The sequence below is a fragment of the Macrobrachium nipponense genome, chromosome 29, assembly GCF_015104395.2.
Source record: "Macrobrachium nipponense isolate FS-2020 chromosome 29, ASM1510439v2, whole genome shotgun sequence".
Lineage (NCBI taxonomy): Eukaryota > Metazoa > Arthropoda > Malacostraca > Decapoda > Palaemonidae > Macrobrachium > Macrobrachium nipponense.
In genome coordinates this window covers 215,936-238,985 of record NC_061092.1, presented here as the reverse complement: position 1 = coordinate 238,985, position 23,050 = coordinate 215,936, and the positions used below count along the sequence as shown (strand labels likewise).

Here is a 23,050-nt window from a genome sequence, read left to right as displayed (position 1 = left end):
GAGACATGCTCCCTATTAAAGATAATAATCCAATAACGTAAAATGAAAATTACTATAAAATTACGAGGACAAATAAGAATTATAGCACCTACCCACACATGAACGCTGCTCTTCATTAAATCTGTACCCAAAGTCACATGCAGGCTGGCGATCAATGCATCGGTAGCTCCCAACAGAATTTATGCAAGTTTGAGTTGCTTGCTCACAAGAAAAGCTATCTTCTGCACATTCATCAATATCTGGAAATAAAGTTTATTTTTTAAAACCTATTCAAATATCATCTGCAATGATTTACTCCAGATTTCAAAAGAAAGGATTTCACTAACTATATCATATCCAACAAGTAATTAAAAAATTATTTCATTTTAAATTATGCAAAATCCTGGTATGGCAACCTTTAACAAAAACTTTAATCACTTATATATTAATGCAAATTCTAGCAAAGCCACATACCATATTTCATAATGCAAAGCAAAATTTTAATGAAAACAGACACATAACATACTGATGCAATCTTTCATAAAATACATAAATATCTCTAAGTGAAAATTGCTCATTCTGGTGTATAACATGAAAAAATGCAGCATTCATTCAGTGAAAACTTCACTGAATGAATGAGAAAATATTGTTTTCTTATATATACTATGTATAAATGCACAATAATTTTTCATTATCTACCAGGGATCCAACTGAAACTTACCCATTTCTATGTGATTGTCATCTGCTGAGACAAATGCCCATTTTACAAAAAAACATTAGTAGACTAAATCAGAACTAACTTTAAGAATGTTATCCCTTACCTCCATTTCATGTAATTCTCGCTTTGGTCTTAAAAGCATTCTAGTGAAAAAGTCACAGAAACTAGTTGCAAATATAAAGTTCAACAGATATGAAACATAAAGGAAAACTACAATGCCCCACAAGCAATACATAGAGGTTCCCTACATGTAGGTAATTTCAATCAACAAAATATTTCAAGTGAAAAATTCTGAAGCAATGATTGTTTTAGTTATACAATTTACATAAATATCTTCCAGTTATTCTCACCTGAGATGGTACTTAAAACAACAAAATTAAAGACAAAAACATACTTATACTTGTATATGTTTTGCAGAACTGCTACCATAACTAGTTCACCTTTGTTGATTCTGAAAATTTGCTATCAAGATATACAATTAGATGAGCAGCTGTTATCATAAAATTAGATGAACAGCTATTAATATGCAGTTAAAGGGGATACTTAATAACAATTCTTTGATTGATAGTTGCAATTTCCAGTGATTGAGTAGCTATCTAATTACTTTTGCCTGTAATGTAATCCTTGCAATAATAAAACGATAAATTCTACCAAGAAGTAGTAAAACTATTTCAAGTAAAGAATACTATAATGTTATTCATATCATAGCCATACAAACAAAGTACAGTATTAAAGTAAGAATGTACTACTCTGTTTTCCATACCCTCACATCGTCTGCTTGGTGCATTGTACCTAAATCCTTTTGTACATGTGGATGAGGAACCCCGGCATGAATATCTCCCATAGTAATTAATGCAACGTTCTCCACCTTTGCAGTCATCTGTTCCTTCTGCACATTCATCTACATCTGTTCAGTTATTGGAAGAAATCTATGTTACAGTCAAAATTTGTTTACTAAATGTAACATCCAAAATTACATTGTATACTTACCCATCACTGTAAATATATAACCATTTTAAATTACTTAAAACTTTATGGACAATACTGAAATTTCCCATTGCTCTTCAATTTTGTACATTTATAGATGATATAATATCATTAAAAATTAGTAAAATGATCAGTAGTTCAACAATACTACATACTATATACAGTATATGAAGACATCATGAAGCCTCATGAGGTGGCAATTGTTTTTATTTTACCATATTTGTTATTTTAACGTTAGTTATGGGATATTTGTGCAGTAAGTCCCACCTATAAAAGGAGCGTCAACTGATCAGTCATGTGGGTGGACTCTCAGAAACTTGCCATCATAGAAGCTTCTTCAAAATGAAGGAATTAAGCAACAGTCCAACTAGGTTGTTGTAATCATTAAGGGATCAGTTAGAACTGGAAGATGGTTAGTTAGGAAACTGAATGCCAATTATTATGTTGTTAGGAAAAATAGAATACCACTTGAATGATTCTATTTAGATCCCAAAAAGCTTGAAATATCCAGCCAGAAAAACATTGCGTAGTATACTCTATTCCAGCAGTAATGATAAGTTACAAGAACTGAAGCATATTAAATTAACTTTATGAATTCTGTAGATGCCATGCCATATTAGATAATATACTGTATATTTTTTTGAACAAGTAAAAAATAACACCAGGCATTGTCAATTCTCAGAATCAGTATGTCACTAAGTTTTAACCATAGTACAAAGCAAATAAATTGTGGCTGATGAATACTACAGATAAAGTTAATCAGTATTCCAAGTTTTCAGCCTCTCATATAAGTGACTAATCTGTTCCAGATCTTTATTTAAACTGGCAAATACTGTACTCCATTTAGCATTAGAATTATGTGAAGAACCATATTAAAGAACTGCATCAATTACATATGGTTATATTTTAGGGCCTTATTTGATCCATCATTTTCCTGTGTATCCTGGATGTTATGAAACACTGTTTGGAGTCAAGATACAGCAGCTAAAAAAGGGCTTAAATATGAACTTCAAGAACATTTCAACTTACTTACCAACACACCTCAAAGATTCAGGATCTCTTGTAAATCCCTCTGGACAATCAGGTACAGAACGACACCTAAAACTTCCTTGAATATTGATGCACTCCTCTTTTGGTACTTTGCAGTTGTGCTCTCCAGTTTCACATTCATTTATATCTAAAAGAAATTAACAATCACTAAAATTCACATAAAATGTAATACCCATAACTGGACAAAATATTCAGATGAATTCTTCCTTGACTAAACATCCCATATCTTTTGTTGCCAGATGATATTTACAGGTAGTAGTACACATGATACAGCATAATCACAACGCTCAAGCTCAGACCTCTCTCAAATATTTTTATATAACGTAAGTTTCCTCATATTTAGAATCAATATCCTATATCATAGTCCTGAGTGATTTACATTTTCATCATAATACCATTCACCACCTATGAGGATACCCTTGAATTAAGACTGACTCCACAGCATTGTGATATCCCAGTAGCATTCTCCTCTTCAGTACCCTTTGTTGACTTGTCCAGTACGCCCAAATTTATTCACTTCTTATTTCATTTTCACCAATATTGGTTCTTGGGCTTTGTGATAATTCATTGATTCTACTACTTATTGTTCCTACATTTATTTCTATCCATTCTGTGTAGTACCGACTTTCCTCAAAGAAGGAATGGAATACAGTACAAAAGTTGAGATACACTTTTTGCATACCAAAACTAAGAAACTTAGGTCTTTACTGCCCTATCTGCAAACATTGTACGCACGAGTGAAATTATGCATTCCGTTCTGTACATGACTGAGTGATTCTATATGTAATCTTTTAATATTCAGCACTTCACACTGAAGAATGGACATTCAACAAATACAGTACTAATTTTTACAGTACAGTACATATACCCAAAAAGCTTAATAACTCAGTTTAGCGACATTTCTGTTGTACTTTCTTTCAAACTAAACCAGTAGAATATTACCTCTGCATCGTCCCACTATGTCTTTCTGATACCCATCTGAACAGTCAACTTTACGGCATCGATAGCTTCCTCTAATATTAACACAGCGTTCTTCTGCAGTGCATGGATTCTCTTCACATTCATCAATATCTTATAAAGAAAAAGGATAACAATAATTATTATTTTATTTCCAAATTAATATGATAAGTTAAGAAAAAACACTCAAGAGTTGCAACAAATATTCCAGGTTAGGAAGTGGGAGTTTGTTGCAGCCTAACCTTTCTTTTCTCTTAATATTTCTAAAGGTTAAGTCATATGAAAAGTATAATTTTCTCCTGACAGAACAAAGGATATTTTTTTTATAGAATAAATGATATAGCCTATGTATGACTAGTTATGTTATTTTAAATAACACAGTTGCAATGTTTACATTCTAAGAGGCATTCATATTCTGTATTATTGTATTTGGATTCAGATTTACATTCCTGCATAAAATATTGAGACTAATTTGTTCTTTTATTTTTTTATATTAGAACTAATGATAACCACCTCTAAAGCTTGATTTAAAAAACATTACACTCATAGATGGTCATTTGTAAAACAAAGAAGGTGCTTTAAATAAAGTGAACTAATTAGGTACATGGTATGAATTATATAAATATATATTACTGTAATTATATGGAAGGCAAACAAACATGCAATAATGGATGGCAATATACAGCTCAAAGCATCTGATAACAAGAGTATTATTAAAATCATGACATTTACAAATACTTACATATGTAATATTATAGTAAGCTGACTTTGCATTAACTACAAAAATACTGTATATGTAAGTGTTTACATAATAAAAATATGGAATGTTAGTCCATATATATAAAAGACTAAAACTAAAGAGGTCAACCAGATTGCTTGCAGGAATGTGATCAGACTAGAGACGCTAAAGATGACGTATACAATAAAAGTAGGCCAAGATAACATGCCGTCACCTGTAGTCATTCATTTGTTTATAAACTCTAGTCCAAGCTCCCTGCTTGAGACAACTACCGCGACCTATAATTCAAACGGCCTACGTGATCTGTAGCGTGTCTCATTTTGATTGTGTGTTCGTATGTAACTATGTCATCTGATTGTATGTTCATATGTTCGAGCTACTGTCTGTTCCTTTATGACTGGTAACCGAGATGGTAGTAAGGCAGAATAGAGTTAGCTATCGTCATTAGAAGACCTGTACCTCTTTACCTAAGCTTTATCATGTAGAGAGAATAGAATTAGCCATCATCATTGGCAGAAGCGATCAAGCTATCGTCATTAGAAGACTTGTACAATCATACCTGATCTTCACCATGTAAATTCAGAGAATATGAGTATTTTTGTACTTCGTGGTTTCTACTAGAACCTCACCTTATAACCGAATCATCATGAGTTTAACACATCGTCGTCATAACCAAGAAGATAATACCGACTTCGTAAGTGATCTACAAACCCCAAGACACTCCATTGAATATGGAAGTGCAATACCAACCGACTTAGCGTAAGATTATCGCAAGTCTAACATTACCTCATAGGGCGCCTTATTATACAAGGCAACAGCCCTAAAATATACAGCTCACCTTCACACTGCTTAGTATTAGGATCTCTCTTGAAACCTGTACGGCATGCTATCAATGTACGGCACCTGTATGAACCTTGAGTGTTCATGCATTGTTCTTCAGTACTACATGGGGATGACTCGCATTCATCTATATCTGAAAAATAGTGAAATATTCCAGTCATACAAAAAGTAAAAAAAAAAAATCAATAAAAAGACATTTACAGTTATCAGCCTGTAATATAGTAGTATTATACGTAATTATTTCCACTGATAAAAACAAGTTTGGTATGGTCAAATAACTGATAATCTTCAAAATTTTGTTAAAATACACAATTACACAATATGACATGATATATTGCAAGAATATTTTTATAAAGTATTAAAAATTTTGTGGATTTCAACTTCTGATAGATTACCCTCAGCTTTCTTTATCCATAATATTATAACTTTCTATGAAATGGTAATACCTTATCTGAATTCTGCAAACATTTTGAAAAAATAATCTTCATATTCTTTCATTAAAAACAGTTGTTAAAATCGTAAAGTATATTAAAAAGGACAAATTTCCCAAACACCACACCAGCACAACACTTTAACCATGTATACAGTAATACAGTATGTAGTCTCAATATTAGTACTGTAGGTAAATACTTCAATTTCTTACCAATACAGTGATCTGAATCATCGACCTTGTGATAACCTGGGGAACAAGCCTTGGAATGACAGCGATGACTCCCAAGGGTATTTATGCACTCCTCAATGCCAAAATGACAGTTATCTAAACCCTCCTCACATTCATTGATATCTGGTAGAATAAAATTAATAAAAAGTAAATTGTATGCAATTTACCATTCAAATTGATTCCTTTATTTTCATACCATAATCTGCAATTAACACATATCAATTAACATATTAAGTTTTTCACATTTATATGAAATCCAGCCAAGGATTTATTTTACCTTCACAGACTCTTGTTGCAGGATCTCTGCGGTATCCAGTTTCACAAGGGAGCCATACGCATAAAAAGGAACCAAATGTATTTTGGCATCGTTGTTCCTTTTCACACACAGATTCTATACATTCATCAATATCTGTAAATAAAAAAAAGTCAACTAATCCTTAAAATACAGAAAGTAGGAACATACATGAATTCATTTCTATTTTCTGGGTTCGACCTGTGTCTGCCGGTGAAAAGTTCCTGTAGCTCACTTTTCTAAGTATAAATAGATCCTAAATATATCAGAGAAAAAGCTAGCATGGTATGCTGAAGTTACTACCCTCAGCTCGAACACCCCAAGGGCGTCGGTATAAGCACTAGGGCGAGTGGAAGCCACTACTCACAGGTCTTCTGCCAATTAGAGGATTCCTCTTCAAAGTCCCTCCCACGGCAAGAGCCATTACAAAGGCTACTCCCCTTACCTTCCGCTCGCTCTCGCTACTACTACTACCCGCCCGCCATCTTCATTCCTGTAATTAGCCTTTGTGAGTGCACATGCGTCTCATCAGCTCCCTTAGTGCCTTATTTAGAACCAATGGTGTCTTCTGTGGAACTTCCTCCTTCATCTAAGTTGAGTATTCCAATTGGTGTTTTCGTAATTTGTATCGTTACGATGCATTCCATTTGTTGCCTTCGGCCCCTTAGAAAACGTTTTGGGGCACCGCTAGTTCATCTGCCATTTTGGATGCATCATCAGACACGTGTGTTGTTATTACTGGTTATATTTCATTACGTTTATCAGTGATGTTTTTTCGTATCACGTACTTAATTATTTAGCCGACTGAGTTCGGATTGGTTCGGAAGGAATGTCTAACACACTCATGACGTCCTCTAGGGTTTTTTAAAGATTAATTTATATTCTAGCCTCTGGCTTCCCCCCAGCTTCTCAAGAGCGTGTTCGTGCCTCTCTGTGCGTAATTTTATCACATATTGTATATGTAATTTTGTTAGGCTACTAGTAGCCTAATGTATTTATCATTGGAGAGGAGAGAGTCCTCTCTCTCTCTCTCTCCCAATGTGAGACATGCATGCATTATTGATTAATGCGAACCCGATAGGTACTTGATTTTATACACGTTGATGATTTTCATATCACTGAGAGGTTGGAAGAGTTGCTTCCTTCCCTGGCTTACCCGACCAAGCCTAGGCTAGGTTTTGGAAGGTAGGCCAGGTGCCCCTACCCCTATACCCCTTATGCCTCTCCCCTTGTCTGTGCTACGGTGCTAGCGGGGAGGATATCAAGGACAGAGAGTCTCTCTCTTATCATATTGTTGGACCTATCCTCCCTACCTGTCCAGGTCGAAAAATTCAAATTTGGAAGGTTTGGTTGAGGGCCACCGTCCACACCATGACGTCCTTGGAGGTTATCTGACCGTTTCCGTAGTGATCTCAGAGGGTTAGACTAGATCCATACAGGGTATTCTCCTTACACCTTATGTTCCTCTTGCAACTCTTCCATGATGCCTCATTATTGTATTGCTTGTAAATTGAGTGGTCTGGTATGTACATCGTCCTGGCCTAGCCTCCTTTAGTATAACCTTTAGTGGTAGGCCATGACCTCCCGTTTGAGAGTGATCACCGATCGGTCGCTGTACCAATCACGACGGGCCAGAGGCCCAGTCGGCCTATTACCCCTGTAGTAGTAGGCTACACAGCCTTCAGTAGGTGTCTATCTCTGATCGGGTTGGTGGCCAGGCGATCACGACCGACCACTCCACATACATACCCCCCCAACCCCTCAACCCCCTTCCCCACTCCCTAGCTTGGCTCTGCCTGACGCTGGCTTATAGCTGGCGATTCTAGTAGTCTTATCGATGAACGGCCGCTCGAGCTTTTTCGCTTACGTGGGGAAGAGAGGGGTTGGAGTGGTGGGGTTACTGGTATTATATGTAATCAACTTATGTCTCCGAGTGGATAGCTCCGCCGGCTTAACAGTGGTCTAGTATCGCACCAGCCAGTGGACATCGCACCGGATTGTACATTTATACTGCTCAGCCACTCAGTGGTCTCTTCTCCCAGTTGTCCTCCCCCGGCCATGGATTCGGGCTGGGAGTTACGCTCCCCCTCTAGATGTGTTCAGGTTCAGGTAGAGGAATTACCTTCCCCTGATCCGCTTGCTTCAGCCCGTTTCCGCCGGCATTACTAATGACAATGAGAGATGAGACTTTGAGTAGACTAAGCTTTGGGGATTACTCTGTAGATATCTCCGGACCTTTAAGGTTCCGACGGAGTGTGACTCACCCTCAAACCTGCCGCCGGAGTTATTGTACTAAGTTGCCACAGCTCAGTTTCCGTTCTCTCGTGTCGTTCCCCATTCCGGTGGGGACAGTGGATGGGTCAGGTATTCGACTACGATAATTCATAGCCTTCTGATTCAGCCGACTGTAATAGAGATAGGTCCATCCTCTTCTCCAGTCCGGCGGGTCTCAGACCCCACATACTGGACATACATCTACCTTCCGGAGGACGGAATCAGGAGCAGGCAAATACACCCAGAGATTTTCTTTTATTCATTCAGTGAGTTGAAATCATTTAGTGAGTAAGTCTTGAACCAATATCTAGGATAAGGTGCATGCTCTCGCTGGAGTTAACAACGGCGTTTTGTGCTAATACTCATAGAAAATTTTCAACTTACAGATGGTCCATTGCCAAGGGGTAGGGTGCTCCGCTACCCCTGGCAAGCCCTACGGCCATGTAGTCTGCCGGTCGCATGCTAACCGCACCGTGCAACTTGAGCACTACATGGTCTGGCACCCGGACACGTGCACCGTCTGCTATGAAAGTATCTATTCTCTCTGATGAGAAAGTAAGTATCCTTACTGCGTCATTTGCATCGAATTTCTGTTACAATAACTTAAGAAGTTTCTTATAGATACTATTCCCCGAGTGGAATGTTAATTCGATTTCCTCTCTTACAGGCTTCCTTGGCCCTCCGGCATGAGGCAAGGGTGGCGCTTAGGGGTTGGGTGGCAGGTTTTGGGAAGAATGCAGTGGCGGGACAGCCTTACGTCCTGTCTGAAGATCTGTGCTCCCTTCTGTACCCGGGGCCCACGGCTTCGACGGCTGTTCCGGCGCATATTGCCAACCCCATCATCAAGTCCATCCGACTGGCGACACTACCCATCCCGGAGGGATGCTTGGGAAGGATCGCTTTCGGTCATTCCCAAGCTTAAATCAGTAAGACCGAAATCCCTTCCAAAGGGATCGAAACCGACTCCGTCAGCTGCGACTAAGTCGTCGTCGACCCCGGAGCCGTCTACTTCTGCTGCCAAGTCGCCTACTCTTAAGGCTTCTCCCCCTCCTAAGGGGTCGAGAGACAAATCCTCCAAATCCAAGACGACGGAGTCCGGATTTGACCAGGAGGCCTTCGCTAACCTTCTAATGTCGAAGGTTAGGGAAGTGGTTGACGAGAGGCTTGAGTCGATACAACTCGCCTCGGGCTCCAAAGCCCATTCCCCGGATTTGTCAGACTAGCAGAACATGCGCTAGTCAGGGTAGTCAAGGTCCTGAAGGAGACAGTGATCTTCCCTAGGGACCAAGCTCAAGCTGTTTGGGTTCGCACCCTCTCTGACTGGGGTTGCGTTAACACCAAACTGACACCCCATAAAGGTAGCTTTACAATGTTTTTAACCCCAAACGGAGTTCTGTCGCCCTGTACATTCAAGGTGGCGGAACTAACTATGCAAGTGGCGGCGGAGGATAAGCCCTTACCAGCGCTAAAAGAGACAGAGGCTACCTCTCTACTCTTCCCCGCAGATGTACAGTTCTGGAATGACGCTCCAGCTACGTTTACGGCAGGTAAACTCGATCCGGATTGAGCTTCCACCCTATTTACCAAGAAGCTACCTAGGATTCCGGACCACTTGGTCAAAGTGGAATTCGAGGCAAGTACCAGATGAGGAAGGTCTATCAACTCCGTCACTGCGGCGGAGTTGGTAGCATCAACCTACACTGAAGAACAGTTGTTCCGGGTCCTTACGAAAGCTCTGTTACAGACTTTCCAAACGGACCTGTACGATTTCGTTATGGCAAGACGAGCATGCAGGAAGTATGTCCTGGTGAGTGCCTCTATAAGGCACGAGCCTAATAGACTCATAAAGTCCTCAATATGGGGCGAAAATCTGTTTCCGAAAGACGAGGTTAACAACGTCTTTCATGAGGCAGCCAGAGCCAACCAGAGTCTTCGGGTCCGTTGGGGACTTCCTTCCAAAAGGAAGTTTGATGGCCCCGGACACCAATCCAGACCCAAGAAGAGGCCAAGGAGATTTCATCCTTACCAGGCCTCCCATCCTCAGGCGGTAGTGCAAGCAGTTCCGGTCTCTCAGGTCGGTAAGCCTTCAACATCTAGGGCTCAACCGCAACAGCAGTTTGTTCTAGTACAAACTTCGCCGGCTCAGCAGCCTTCGATCTCGACAGCCATAGTGACCTCCCCAGCCTTCAACCACTCCTACGAGTCGCGAGACGCATTTCACGGCCACAATAGGTATGCCAGAAGTAGCAGGGCCAGAGGTGGCTCCCAGCTACAAGGAGGACCAAGAGGTAGAGGCTTCCGTGGAGGCAGAGGTAGCAGACCTGCAGCCAGCCAGTGAGAGCCCGCAGGTGGGAGGGAGATTATATCTCTTCCGGGACCATTGGACCTTCAGTCCATGGGCCCACAGTATAGTCTCAAAAGGTCTGGGGTGGAAATGGGAGAAAGGGCCCCCTCCACCAATCAGTTTTACCAGATTCCAACGGCGGACCTTATAGACTATACCAAAGATCTGCAGAAGAAGGCTATAAAGAAAGTAAAACGCCTAAAGTTTCAAGGACGTCTGTTCAGTGTCCCAAAGAAGGGCTCGGACAAATGAAGAGTGATTCTGGACTTGTCCCGTCTCAACTCATACATTCAATGCGACAGATTACGCATGCTGACCGTCTCGCAGGTGCGGACCTTACTTCCCCGTGGGGCCGTCACCACCTCTTTAGATCTTACAGACGCTTACTATTATGTTCCGATAGCAAGGAACTTCTCTCCGTACCTAGGCTTCAAGCTAGGAAAGCAGGCTTACTCATTCAGTCATGCCGTTCGGACTCAACATTGCTCCCAGGGTATTCACCAAATTAGGAGAGACGATAGTTCAAGAGCTAAGAACTCAAGGGGTAATGTTAGTAGCCTATCTAAACGACTGACTCATTTGGGCAGCCAGTGTCGACGAGTGTCGCAAAGCAACAGCCAAGGTGATAAAATTCTTGGAATTTCTGGGTTTCCAGGTAAACAAGGAAAAATCTCGGCTCGTTCCAGCTTCCCACTTCCAATGGCTAGGAATCCAATGGGACCTAAACAAGCACAAACTATCTCTCCCACCCAAGAAGGTCAAGGAGATAGCGACGGCTACGAAACAGTTCCTCAAGAACAAAAAGGCTTCTCGGCGTGCCCAAGAGAGAATCCTAGGTTCGCTACAGTTTGCGTCGGTGACGGACGTCCTATTGAAAGCCAGATTGAAGGATATCAATTGAGTCTGGAGGAAGAGAGCCAACATCAATCTCAGGGACAAGATCTCTGTAATTTCACCCATTTTAACAAAAAGGCTCCGTCTATGGCCGGAACCTGGCCAAGTCAGTACCACTGCAATTCCCTCTTGCCGTCTCTTAACTATCCACACGGATGCATCTCTGAGCGGCTGGGGAGGCTACTTGCAACACAAGAAAGTCCATGGAACGTGGTCGGATATGTTCCGCCAGTTCCACATCAATATTCTAGAAGCGATGGCAGTTTTCCTGACCCTAAAGCGACTGACTCCGGCCAGAAACAGTCATATAAGGTTAGTCTCGGACAGTTCAGTAATAGTTCACTGCATAAACAGAGGAGGCTCCAGGTCAAGCAAACTAAATCACGTAAAGATTGCGATATTTTCGTTGGCAGCGAAAAATCATTGGCACCTGTCAGAAACTCACCTGGCAGGAGTAAAGAATGTTATCGCAGACGCACTTTCCAGGACAACTCCGCTGGAGTCGGAGTGGTCCCTGGACAGGAAGTCGTTCCGGTGGATTTGCAATCAAATCCTGGACCTTCAAGTAGGCCTATTCGCCACAGAATCCAATCACAAACTACCATGTTACGTGGCACCCAACCTGGACCCTCTAGCTTACGCCACAGATGCGATGTCCATAAATTGGAACAATTGGCAGAAGATTTACCTATTTCCAACGGTGAATATTCTGATGAAGGTCCTGCACAAACTAAGATCTTTCACGGGACAGGTAGCATTAGTGGCACCCAACTGGCCAAAGAGCAACTGGTTTCCGCTTCTTCTAGAACCGAATCTCTGGCCCAAACGGATCCCCCGTCCAGAACTGACACAGGTAGTACAAACCCAGACTGTGTCAGCTTCCTCAAGAATTCTGAGTGCCCTAACTTTATGGGCTTCATGAAGTTTGCTGCCCAAAAGGACGCTAGTATTGATCCACTAAACATCTTATTCATAGAATCAGATAAAAGAGAATCAATGCTCAGGCAGTATGTTTCAGCAGTGAAGAAATTGGCCATTTTTCTAAAAAATTCAGGTGCTCAAGATATGACAACAAATCTGGCAATTTCGTTCTTTAGAACTCTATTTGAGAAAGGCCTAGCCGCTAGTACCATTACTACGATCAAATCGGCCTTAAGGAAGATTTTTCAGCTTGGCTTTAATATTAACTTGTCAGATTCATACTTCTCTTCGATTCCAAGAGCATGTGCCCGTCTGAGACCAATAGACTGCCCTCATACGGTCTCATGGATTTTGAATGACGTACTTAAATTAGCCTCGGACACTGATAATGAGTCATGCTCTTATATAACCCTTCTCAGAAAAACCTTATTCTTAATGGCCCTGGCTTCAGGAGCCAGAACATCTGAACTCTCGGCTCTCTCTAGAAATCCAGATCATGTTGAATTCCTCCCGTCGGGTGAAGTATTACTATCCCCAGATCGGAAGTTCTTGGCTAAGAATGAGGACCCACAAAACAGATGGGCTCCATGGAAAATTATTCCTCTGACACAGGACGCATCATTGTGTCCTGTAGTTACTCTTAAATCCTATCTGGCCAGGACTTCCGAAAAATTTTCAGGCCCCCTTTTTATTAGAGAAAAAGGTGGTACGATTTCTCTTAAAAGGTATTAGACAACAATACTCTACTTTATTAACCCTCTAACGCCGAATGGAGGTATTAAACGTAGACATAAATTGTCTGTCGGGTGCTGATTGGACGTATTAAATGTCGATAAAAAAAGTTTTTTTAAAAATTTGCAGAAAAATACTTATAGGCCTACCAGGCGAAAACTTTTGAATCACGCGCATTGGGGGATGCTGGGAGCTCACGGATCAAGGCGTTTTGTTTACAATCGTTATGCAAGCGCGAATTTTTCTTATCGCACTAAAAAGTAGCAGTGACACATCTCAGAAATTATTTTGTCACTTTGACATAATTTTTGCACCATTTTAAATTAGCCGTTACATGAAGTATTATATATGAAAATGTGTGCAATTTCATGTAAAATACAACAAAAAAATACTCATGATTGTAGCTTTTATCAGTTTTGAAATATTTTCATATAAATAACGATAAGTGCCAAAATTTCAACCTTCAGTCAAGTTTAACTCTACGGAAATGCTCGAAAAATGCAATTGTAAGCTAAAACTCTTATATTCTAGTAATATTCAATCATTTACCTTCATTTTGCAACAAATTGGAAGTCTCTAGCATAATATTTCGATTTATGGTGAATTTATGAATAAACTTTTTCCTTACGTCCGCGCGGTAACTCTTCCGATAAATTTTTGTGTGCGATTGTCGTAATGTTTGCACCATTTTAAATTAGCCGTTACATAAAGTTTTATATGTGGAAATGTGCACAATTTCATGCACAATACAACTAAAAACAACCCATGGGTGTAGCTTTCATCAGTTTTGAAATATTTTCATATAAATAACGATAAGTGCCAAAATTTCAACCTTCGGTCAACTTTGACTACCGAAATTGTAGAAAAACGCAATTGTTAGCTAAAACTCTTATATTCTAGTAATATTCAATCATTTACCTTCATTTTGCAACAAATTGGAAGTCTCTAGCACAATATTTCTATGTATGGTGAATTTATATATATATAAAAAAAACATTTTCCTTACGTCTAAGCGGTAAGTCTTCCGAAAAAAATCAGAAATTTTTTCGTGCGATTGTCATAATGTTTGCACCATTTTAAATTAGTCGTTACATGAAGTTTTATATATGAAAATGTGCGCAATTCCATGTAGAATACAAAAAATATGATTGAAAGTTGTAGCTTTTCACATTTTCGAAATATTTGCATATAAATCAATATAAATAGAAAAAAAAACCATGTTCGGTCAACTTTGACCACCAAAATAGTCAAAAAACGCAATTGTAAGCTAAAACTCTTACAGTCTAGTAATATTCAGTCATTTATCTTCATTTTGAAACAAATTCGAAGTCTCTAGCACAATATTTAGATTTATGGTGAATTTAAAAAAAAAACTTTCCTTCTCTCCGCACGTGGATTCTTCGCCACAAATCTCCAAAATGCAAACGTCGCATTCTCGTAATATTTGCTCCGTTTCATAGTTTTATATATGAAAATGTGTGCAATTTTATGTAGAATACAACAATAAATAAATAAAGGTTGTAGCTTTTCTCATTTTTGAAATATTTGCATATAGAAAAAAATATTTAAAAAATTCGACATTCGGTAAAATTTAACTCGTCCGAAATGGTCGAAAACTGCAATTGTAAGCTAAAACTCTTACAGTATAGTAACATTCAATCATTTATCTTCATTTTGAAACAAATTGGAAGTCTCTAGAACAGTATTTAGATTTATGGTGAATTTTTGAAAAAAAAACATTTTTTTATGTCAGTGCGTTACGAATTCATGCATCATTTTGTGATAATATTTTCTCTGGGTTGCTTTGATCATTTTACAATGTGTTATATACCAAAATGATCGCAATTTAGTGTACAATACAACGAAAATAAATTAACTCGTTTGCTTAAACCGTTCTGCTCACAGCGCGATTTGAATACAATTATATATGAAATTTTGTTATCGCGCTATCATATATCGCATTATTTATATATGATAATGATATTTTTTTTAATTTCTGATGGTTGCATACTAAACATCAGGCAATGGCAAAAAAAGGAGCCACAAATGAACTCTTAATCTTGAAAACTAAGCGCGCTGTGATTTAAAAAAAAAAAAATTCCGCTTCGGCGCTCACTCCGAGACCCCCTCGGCATACGGGAGACGATTTTTATTATACCCCTTCAGCGTAGGAGGGTTAAACAGCCAACCCGGATTCAGTCCCACACGTCCATGACATCCGAGCAGTGGCTGCCTCCATTAACTATTTTCACAATATGAATTTCGAAGACCTGAAGAAATATACGGGTTGGAAATCTCCAGCAGTATTTAAACGCCACTATCTCAAGAACTTAGAGCCCCTTAAATTCTCAACAGTGGCTGCAGGGAGCATAGTCTCCCTTGAATGACCGAGTCTTATCAACTCCTTCCCTTAGCCCTTTTTTATCAGTCCTTTTTCCCTTAAATACTCTCTCCTTCCTACCTGCCTCGCTCGTATTCCCTGCCAACCCTCTCTCTTCCGGGCCGGGCTGGTTGGTTTGCCATCCTGTCACTGGAACATGTACATAGTGTTGAGACCATATTGGTATCACTGACCTGTCTGTACGTACCTTTCGTATATTGCTTCAGATACCATTTTCTATTATATTGTTTTATTATTACTAGTTTTAAGCCCTAGTTTAAGTTCTAGAGTAATTAGTAAGTAAGTAAGTTTTCCGCCTTATTACAGCGCATTAAATTCATTCTTTAAGTGAACCTTAGGTTTCATTATCCCTTTTACATACTTGTTTGGTATCTGTTATGCTTAGATGGAAATTCTCTGATACTTTTTCACCGGCAGACACAGGTCGAACCCAGGAAAGGGATTTTGAAAAAGGAAAAATCTATTTCTGGGGGAAGACCTGTGTCCCCTGGTGAACCCATCCCTTCTTCTTTCCCCACCCTTAACCAGTCCAAGCTTGGGTGTCTATTCCAGGAACGAAGATGGCGGGCGGGTAGTAGTAGTAGAAGTAGCAAGAGCGAGCGGAAGGTAAGGGGAGTAGCCTTTGTAACGGCTCTTGCCTTGGGAGGGACTTTGAAGAGGAATCCTTTAATTGGCAGAAGACCTGTGAGTAGTGGCTTCCACTCGCCCTAGTGCTTATACCGACGCCCTTGGGGTGTTCGAGCTAAGGGTAGTAACTTCAGCATAACATGCTAGCTTTTTCTCTGGTATATTTAGGATCTATTTATACTTAGAAAAGTGAGCTACAGGAACTTTTCACCGGGCGACATAGGTCTTCCCCCAGAAATAGATTTTTCCTTTGTCAAAATCCCTTTTTAACTCATATAAGATAAACAACATTCTCACAACTGCCACAGGACCTTGCAGATGTCCACACAGAGACCAAGCCATTGGGAGGATCTGATTTCCCTTGTTGAGGGTTGGTTATACCTTCTCGAATGAACCTTGGGAGATTTTGAGTTTGCCAGAGGTCAACGAATCTCTGATTTTGTGCCTCCTTCATTTGTCAGATATGTCACTGTCTCTGTGGTCCATGATATTCCCACATCCTGCCTGATACTTGACTCTCAAAGGATTGAAGACCCCAACTGACTACCTTCAAATCTACAGAAATTATATATTCTATGTACTGTGATGACCACATCTCTGCTGCTTTAAAGTTCCCATAACAACGATACCACCCATCAGTCTTTCAAATATTTTTAATCCCTATGCAACATACAAACAACTATGATCCTGCCTTCCCAAACAGAGCCAAAGTATCTCCTTGAAGGATATGTATGTACAGTACTGAAATACGAGAGAAAGTACAATATATTGAAGACCTAATGAAGCTACAAAGTCCCTTCCCAAATGGAGCACCAGACTGAAGCTACCATCTCCTTCCTGAATGGAATCTCCTGAAGGTATTGGTTCAGTGTGTTAATGTCTATGATGGGAGACCATTATTAAGAACAGACCTTCCAGTCAGCCCTATGGAAGTTAAGAATGTTAACTTAGTCGTCTGCTTACAAAGATGAAGAAGAGAAAGCTCTTCTTACATTCAGATATCTCTTTCTCTCTCTTTCCAAATCGAAGATTACAGAATATAACAGAAATACTTGCCTTCACAAATGAAACTGTTTGGATTTCTTCCAAAGCCTACTGGACAACTGACTGGCAAAATTGTAGTGGTTTCAGATACGGTAGAAGTAGTGATAGGTCTCTTTGGGGATGACGAACACAGGTATGATCCTTCAGTGTTGGTGCACAGCTCTCCTTCACTACATGGAGACTCAAGACATTCATCAATGTCAACGCAAACAGCTGAATGTCTGTAAATGGAAGTCACAAATATATATAGTATATGTATATATGTGTATATATAATATTATTATATTATTATATATAATATATATAGATATATATATATATATATATATATTATTATATATCTAATAAAAGGAGCCCATAAAAATGCCAAAATATAGAGAGAAAATACTATATTTCAGAGACTGCTGTCTCCTTCCTCAGGTAGATGAATGAGGAAAGTTACAGAAAAGGTGGTATTTATATCAAGAGATCCATCCACAGGCAAGCCAATTTAGGTCAATCCCGCTGATAATCTTCCTGTAATCCTCTTAAGCATTGGTTGAATGAAAACTTTGCCAATGAGATCTGAATCCCATGCACCCTTTGAGATGTTCATTACCTGTCTCTGTTTAATCATGGCCAATTCCATCATTTGACTCTAGTACCGGCAGTTGCTGCTATAAATTGTACGTGACAAATTCCAGTTTATTCTGTGGTTATGCTCATCTATATGGTTGAAAATAGCTGAGTTCTGTTGTCCATACCTAACTGACTGTTTGTGTTGTATTAATCTCTGGGGAAATGATTTTCCTGTAAATATAGTATTTTCTCTCTATATTTTGGCATTTTTAAGGGCACCTTTTATTAGATGGAATTCTTTTGTAACAGAAACATTTTTACCAGTCATATATATATATATATATATATATATATATATATATATATAATATATATATATATAGACTGGTAAAAATGTTTCTGTTACAAAAGAAATTCCATCTAATAAAAGGTGCCCATAAAAATGCCAAAATATAGAGAGAAAATACTATATTTACAGGAAAATCATATATATATATATATATATATATATATATATATATATATATATATATATCCTATATATATATACACCAGAATAAATACACCTTAGAGGAGATGAATATATACTAAGCAGGATAAAATGACTCGTAGTCACAAATACAGAATATCTAATAATGTATGTTGCCTCAATCCAGATCTACAGTAAGAAAACAATGCAATGAAAACTACAGTATTCTCATAAAAATATGTCTTTGCTATATTTCAGTCATGTATCAAAACTCCATGATGATATTTAAAGCATTCATTCCCAATGAGAAGTAACCTTTCAACCCTACTCTCTATCTCAAGAAATAACCACAAAAGCAATACTGTAAATAAGAAATGTTAATGAAGAGTTCCCTATACTACATAAAACAGATGGAAAGTATAGTTAACTTTATTTCTTAGTTGTTTTTTCCTATTTTAAAATGCTAATTTTAGTTTCTGTAGTACTTCAAAATAATCATAACTATTTGCATGGAAACAACGATTTTCCTACAATATGATTTCATTAAAATAAATTTTACTAACTTTAGTACAAATGTCAATAATATCAATGTAAGGAATAAAAACACAAAGCTGACTTTTCTTACAATATTAGGTTTCAGGTATTTTGTCAAACATGGCTAGCAGCAAACAACATACAAAAGTATAATTATCATAGTTTTCTGTACTGATGTAAATATATTTTATAATACTTTATCTCTAACCTATGTGAATCAGCATCATAAAAAAGTTCCACAATCTGCTTTATGTACCCTTACGTTGGATCATATCTAAAGCCATCTTGACATTCAACACGACATTCAAATGCTCCTTCTGTGTTGACACATATCTGACCAGGCATACAGTTAGCAACACCAGCTAAACATTCATCAACATCTGAAATGAAAAGAAAAATAATTTTTATGTGAACTGAAGTACTTTTAGAATTTTCCATAAAAGAAGTATCTTAACTTTAATTTATAAAAGAAAAGGATCAACAATCATTTTTCATGATCAGTTATAAAGAGAAATTGAAGTAGAAAAGGGTAATAAGAATATTCATCGTAGAAGTCTCTAAGAGAGAAAATAGATACAATGTCCCCCTACTGAGTCTATGTGTAAGTGATTACATAATAAAAATATGGAATGTTATTCCATATATATATAAAAGACTAAAACTAAAGAGGTCAACCAGATTGCTTGCAGGAATGTGATCAGACCAGAGACAATAAAGTATGTAGGCTAAGATGACATGCCGTCATCTGTGGTCATTCATTTGTTTTGAAACATTAGTCCAAGCTCCCTGCTTGAGACAAACACTGTTACCTATAGCTCAAGCGGCCTACGTGATTAGTAACTATGTCATCTGATTGTATGTTCGTATGTTCGAGCTACTGTCTGCTTCCTTTATGATTTGTAACCAAGATGGTAGTCAGAATAGAGTTAGCCATCATCATTGGCAGACCTGTACCTCTTTACCTAAGCTTCATCATGTAGAACAGAATAGAATTAGCCATCATCATTGGCAGAAGCGATCAAGCTATCGTCATTAGAAGACCTGTACAATCCTACTTTATCTTCACCATGTAATCTCAGAGAATATAAGTATTTTTTGTACTTCGTGGTTTCTACTAGAACCTCACATCATTGCCGAATCATCATGAGTTTAACACATCGGCGTCCGTCATAACCAAAGAAGATAATACAGACTTCGTAAGTGATCTACAAACCCCAAGACACTCCAATGAATATGGAGGTGCAATACCAACCGACTTAGCGTAAGATTATCGCAAGTCTAACATTACCTCATAGGGCGCCTTATTATACGAGGCAACAGCCCTAATATTGGTGACAGATTACCAGAAGAACTCTACAACGTCTTCCGAAGAAAAACCAGAATAATGAATAATGTATCGCATCAGAAGTCAACGACGACAAAAGCAAGAGATTGTTCAAGCAACTTAGTATCATCGTTTAGTGAGCAACTTCAGAAAACAACAAGAACTCTTCAACGTCTTCCGAAGAAAAACCAGAATAATAAATAATGTATCATCAGAAGTCAACGACGACGAAAGCAAGAGATTCTTCAAGCAACTTATCATCATCGTTTAGTGAGCAATTTCAGTAGTGAATAACTTCAAGAAACAAACCCGACGTGTCTTTTTTCCTACGGCAACGCAAGCTTCGTCTCTCATTAGAATCATTCAAGAAAACATCGTTATTGAGCGTTTCCGGCACTTCAAGAAACAAAACGAACGCGTTTGCAGCATCGGATCTTCAAGGGCTCGAATCATCCAAACAACGCGCACGGGGGAAACTGAAGCCAAACCAGTCATCCGCTAAACAGAGAAGGAGGGCCAAGGCCGTGTGTCGTTATCGGAACACCGTGACTTCCCACAAAAGCAAGCTAAGTACAGTTTTTTATTCATTTGGAGTAACTAAGTGCAGGTCGAATTTCGTTATTCCTGTGGCTGAAGTTACGAGACATTCTTAATCTTACCTTTTTACAGAAATTATCTACATCATTGAGATTTCGCTACTGCGAGCTTTTTATCTTTGAGTTTCTGTTTCCAGAAGTTCTCCTGAAATATCATAATCATATACTATGTTAATTTTATCATTTTGGGTGATTATTAATCCTTTACATAACAAATCATATTAAACAGTGAATATGCGTTTACGCAAACAGTGAATATGCGTTTACGCAGTGGACGTCTGTATTTATACAGATGCATGGATAGGGTCGTTAGGCACCATAGTGATTAGAAGACACACAAAAACAAGTGGAACACCCGTACAAATCTAGATAAATTAGAGGTAACACTATTTCGGGTCATGACAATAAATGCTCCTTTGCAAAGTCCCGATCGCAGTTTTAGCCTTGAGTTTTTTGAGTTATATAAAATATCGAACCTCAATGACTCAACTTAATTTTAAAAATACAGCTGGATCGCAAGGAATAACATGTCTGTAAAAAACTTTCATTAGGCTAAATGCGCTGACCAGGATCCCTCACTATTTCAAATTTTAGCAAAGAATGAAGTAAACAACAGCAAGTACAAACAGTTAATATTGAATGCAGTAGAGATAACTTGTCTTAATAGTAATCGCTCAGTTCCTAATAGTTCGTCATTCATACGTTCGTTGCTTTATACGTAACCAACAACAGAATGCTAAAAACACACAATACGTTGCCGATGGTAAACAGTAGCCCTAAATATCAGAATCAAACAAAGCAAACTCGGTTACTGTGTCATCTAGTCAGACGGTCAGGGTCAGTTAAATCTGCCGAGTGTTCAAAGCAAAGCACATTCCACATAAGCGACTTCAGCGGAGAGGAAAAACGATGTTGGATCATTTATACCATACCTTTTTTTAGGCCAATGCTTTTTTTTTTCCTATGAATCACACAACCGTATCAAGTAATCAGAGCAGGTTTTCGTAATTTTAATACATTAAGTTATTATAAATACTGGTGGATTAAGCCCGACTGTACGCGCCGTAAAAATTAGAATATCTTGTTTTATTCCTTTAGTACACGTAATATCCTGTATTTACGGACTCACCGTCTGTTGTTCAAACTTCCCTAATGAGAAGTCCGGATAAGTGAGCGCTTACAGATACCTCTATAGTTATAAAAAACATTGATCTGTATCTAGTGTAATTGTAAGATATCCATCTAGGGTATACAAAATATTATCTTACCTCCTGCAAAATAAGGCGTGTTTATCAAAGGAAAATTCTATAAACCTTCAAACATATTAAAATCCGTTTTGAACAAAAGAAACAAAAAAAAAAAAGTTAATCAAATAATAACTTATATAGAGGAACTACACATCTGTCTCACAAATGACCCAACAGAATTCTCCCACAACCGCAGTCGCAGTTTGCACGCAAAATCTCGAGAAGCATGCACCCTCGAATGTCTTAGTGTGTGTAAAAAGACTTTGCTGGGATCTGAAATTTTAATCCTTCCCGACACTCTGAAATATAACGATTTCCGCGAACAAAGCCCTTTACACGGTTGACTCACAGCAACAAGTTAATCTAGTAATCCACAAAACCTATACATATAAATATCGCATTTTTTATTATTGCTAATTTTTAATCACGCCCAACCAGTCGTAGATGAATCTCTCTTATACTCTATCTAAAGTAATATCCGTAAAGTCATTCAAGCAGAGGTGATTCAGCAGAAATTTTTTTTTATCTTTTATCTGAATACCAGGAAGTTTCTCCACTAGCGAGTGATCTCTGGGGAAAACGGATGTAATTTAACACAAAATACGGTCTAAGGACAAACATAAAGCTACATACGTACCTTCGTATAGACTCTCAATGAAATTTCAAAATAGAGATAAATGACGAAGTTGAAAAATGTTAGTAATAGGAGTCATTAGGAAATCAAATAAGCCCATATAATTTTTCCCTCAAACGTCATGCCATAAAAGATCGGACTTGGCATATCTGCGTAGATTTCTGTCGCTTAAATAAGGAAACGACTCCCGATAGTTTCCAGTGCCATGTACCGACGACATCTTATCTC

The 23,050-nt window shown here is 38.3% G+C and overlaps 1 protein-coding gene across 1 annotated transcript in view; it reads right to left on the bottom strand.

Moving 5' to 3' along the window:
* The window catches only part of LOC135206030 (fibrillin-2-like), a 141,822-nt gene that overhangs the window by 62,550 nt on the left and 56,222 nt on the right, over positions 1-23,050 (bottom strand). The window contains 9 exon segments of the mRNA XM_064237200.1: positions 93-239; positions 1,461-1,604; positions 2,718-2,861; positions 3,677-3,805; positions 5,269-5,403; positions 5,914-6,054; positions 6,209-6,340; positions 17,473-17,681; positions 19,284-19,401. Of these exon segments, the coding sequence (XP_064093270.1) occupies positions 93-239; positions 1,461-1,604; positions 2,718-2,861; positions 3,677-3,805; positions 5,269-5,403; positions 5,914-6,054; positions 6,209-6,340; positions 17,473-17,681; positions 19,284-19,401 (1,299 nt within the window).